The sequence below is a fragment of the Ammospiza caudacuta genome, chromosome 15 (genome assembly GCF_027887145.1).
Source record: "Ammospiza caudacuta isolate bAmmCau1 chromosome 15, bAmmCau1.pri, whole genome shotgun sequence".
Lineage (NCBI taxonomy): Eukaryota > Metazoa > Chordata > Aves > Passeriformes > Passerellidae > Ammospiza > Ammospiza caudacuta.
The window spans coordinates 14,332,624-14,335,896 of NC_080607.1; the positions used below are offsets into that span (position 1 = coordinate 14,332,624).

The 3,273-nt window shown below is 48.9% G+C and overlaps 1 protein-coding gene across 1 annotated transcript; it reads left to right on the forward strand.

Moving 5' to 3' along the window:
• The first annotated feature begins 272 nt into the window (after window positions 1–272).
• Window positions 273–947, forward strand: BHLHE23 (basic helix-loop-helix family member e23). The gene has a single exon (XM_058814944.1). It carries the CDS (start codon window positions 273–275, stop codon window positions 945–947), a length of 675 nt encoding a protein of 224 aa, XP_058670927.1.
• Window positions 948–3,273: the final 2,326 nt, after the last annotated feature.

A 3,273-nucleotide genomic window follows, 5' to 3' on the forward strand; every position in this document is an offset into this window, starting at 1 on the left:
GGGAAGGGAAGGGAAGGGAAGGGAAGGGAAGGGAAGGGAAGGGAAGGGAAGGGAAGGGAAGGGAAGGGAAGGGAAGGGAAGGGAGCGCGCTGCCCTGCGATTGGCGGCGGCTGTCCCCGCGGCCCCTGTCGCCGATATAAGCGCGGCGGGGCCGTTGTGCGCTCACTGCCCGCCCCCAGCCCGGGCGCAGCGCCGAGCGGAGCGGAGCGGCGGGGCCGCCTCCTCCTCCTCCTCAGCGCCCAGGCAGCGGCGGCCGAGCGGGGCTCCCGGCGATGGCTGAGCTCAAGTCGCTGGGCAGCGAGGCGTACCTGGCGCTGGCCCCGGGCTACGGGCCCTCGCCTTTCGCCTACGGGGCGGTGCGCGGGGGCGCCGAGGGCCCGAGGGGCGCCTACCCCGGCGGCGGCGGGGCGGACTTCCACGGCGGGGCGATGGGCAAGTCCGCGGAGAGCAGCGGCGAGCAGAGCGGCGACGAGGAGGACGGCTTCGAGGCGGGCGTGAAGGGCGGCGCGGGCTTCGAGCGAGAGGGGAAGCTGAAGGGGGGAGCCCTGGGCAAGAAGCCCAAGGAGCAGCGCTCGCTGCGCCTCAGCATCAACGCGCGGGAGCGGCGGCGGATGCACGACCTGAACGACGCGCTGGACGGGCTGCGCTCCGTCATCCCCTACGCGCACAGCCCCTCGGTGCGGAAACTCTCCAAAATCGCCACGCTGCTCCTGGCCAAGAACTACATCCTCATGCAGGCGCAGGCCCTGGAGGAGATGCGGCGGCTGGTGGCCTACCTGAACCAGGGCCAGGCGCTGAGCGCCCCGCTGCCCGCCACCCTCAACCCCTTCGGACAGTCGCCCGTGTACCCCTTCGGCGGCGCGGCCGTGCCCGGCTGCCCCGAGAAATGCACTGCCTTCACAGGAGCCGCCTCCGCCCTCTGCAAACACTGTAACGACAAGCCTTGACTTCTGCCTTCTTCGGGCTTTTCTTTTATTTTTTTTTTCTTCTTTTTTTTTTTTTTTTTTTTTTTGTTTGGTTTGGGTTTTTTTTTTCTTTTTGGTTGGTTGGTTGGTTTTCTTTCTCTGCACTTTTCTTCCCACTGCCATCAGCCCTGGCTTCCTTCCATCAGTTAAGTCTGGGCTTTCTCTTTTGTTCTTTTCTTAAATACTCCCCTCCTCCCCGTTTGGAAATATTTGGAAGTTCACGTGGAACCCCCCCAAACCACCCACTTTCTACTTTATTTAGTTCCCACCCCTCACATGCAACTTCATCTGTAGACTTATTTCCTTCCCAGCCTGTCAGTGGATTGTGAGCGTAATGTTGCTTTTCGCTTGCTCTGAGCTACAAAGTTTTTGAGCGGTTTTGAAACAGAACTGTAGAAAAACAGAGAGGGAGAGAGATCTGGAAATGGAAACCTCAGTGAATGTGCTTTGGCATGATCGACCTGTGTTAAAAATAGATTAAAAGGAGGAAGGGGAAGCAAAATCCAGCTGCAAACTATGCAATGTTTCAGAATCGTGGGCGGAGGGGGTTCTGTGTAGCCAGCTGGGGTTGGACTGCACCCTAAAATCCAAATGGAAATCCTTTGGTCGGAGCTCACGGGAGGGGGGAAGTCCAGTACTCTTGCTAAAACAATTGATGCTTCAAAGTAAGATGCTTTTTTTTCTTTTCTCTCTTAAAAAAATTAACCCGTTCTTGGACTGAGAGGAACCTGTGATTGTATGCTAATGCTTGCTGTTTGCCTGTTTCTCAGCTTGGTTAAGTTTTCCGGATGATTTTCCAAAGTCGTTGCTCATCATGATAAACAAAGCAAAAGGTGACTTAACATATTTATATGTATTTATAATAAATAAAAGACATGAATAACCACTTTCTCTGTCCTACATGTCTCTAAAACCACCTGGCAGTCCCTGCAAAACCCCTGCTGGAGTCAGGTAAAGCAGAGATGGATGTGGCAGGAGCAGCTGTGTGAACTTAGGGGAATGATCAGAATACTTGGGAAAAGCTTGTGGATATTCAGCTCCTTATCAGCAGGGATTTGCATTTTTTCTCCACTTTCTCCTGAATCATGAGCACACAAAAAAATGTTGTTTATGTCTGACTCTGAGTTAAGCGAGCAGGGGTTTAGGCTGTGTATTCTGACACTTGCTGGGGAATGCTGTGCCCTGAAAGTGGTGTTTGACTGGGGTTATTGTAGCAGCGAGCTTAGCCCTGAGCACCCCTATGAAAAACATGGCAGGGAAGGAAATCTCTTTAAAAACTCTGCTTATCCCTTTGTTTGGTTTTCAGTTCTCTCTACAGCTTAACCATAGATCTGCACCTGGGGTTTGGGCCACTTAATATCGTGGCTGAGCTAATGATCTCTTGCCAATACTGACTGTGTTCGTACAAGTTACAAAGTGCATCTCGCGCTGGCCGAGCTCTCCGTGTCACTTGTGTTGGGTTACTTTGGTTTTCTGGTTTCTGTTGTTCAATGCTTTGGTGCCTTGTATGCTTCACTAGTAATTTAATAATAATAATAATAATAATAATAATAATAATAATAATAATAATAGAGGTGCATTCAGTGCTTTCTGTTGGGGTTGGAAATACCCACCCAATGTCAGAGCAACCACACAAACTGGTACAGTCGCAGCCTCAGGGGCTCGAGCTGTCCGTGGCCATTTGTGTTAGGGGTGGGGTGTAACTATTTAGGGTTATTAAACCAATTTCCATGCCTGTCGCTAGTGTTATGCTAATTTGAAAAGGACTGCCATCCCTCCGAAGCGCTTGCTTGTCCATGGCACTTAATTTTAATTAATACATTTCCAAAAGACTTTTTTGTGTTTGGAAAACAAAGTGTGTGATTAAGCCTTATTCATAAAGACATATGTTTAAAACTGGTTCCTGCTCATTTCCATTTTTATATCTTTATTTCTTTCCTGTAATTAAAAAAAAAGGGGGGGGGAAATTTACTGGTTTTACAGAACAATTTATCTCTTGTACCTTTTTCTGTAAAAGCAAATTTTGAAAATGCTCTTAAAGCACATCTGATGAAGCAAAAACAAACCAAAACCCCTACTGAAGCAAAAATGACTGGAAACTGCAGATCAGCAAAGGTCACTCAAAATTTTGCAGACTGAGTTGTTGCTAGGAAATATTTGGGAAAAAAAAAGCCAGTTTAACAGAGAATTATAATTTTTTAAGTAGATGTATGTTATTTCTGGTTAAAATTAGAGAAGATTGAAAATATTTAAATGGTAATTAGCTTAACTGTTCATTTTTCACCAAAACTAAAATAGTTAGAGAATA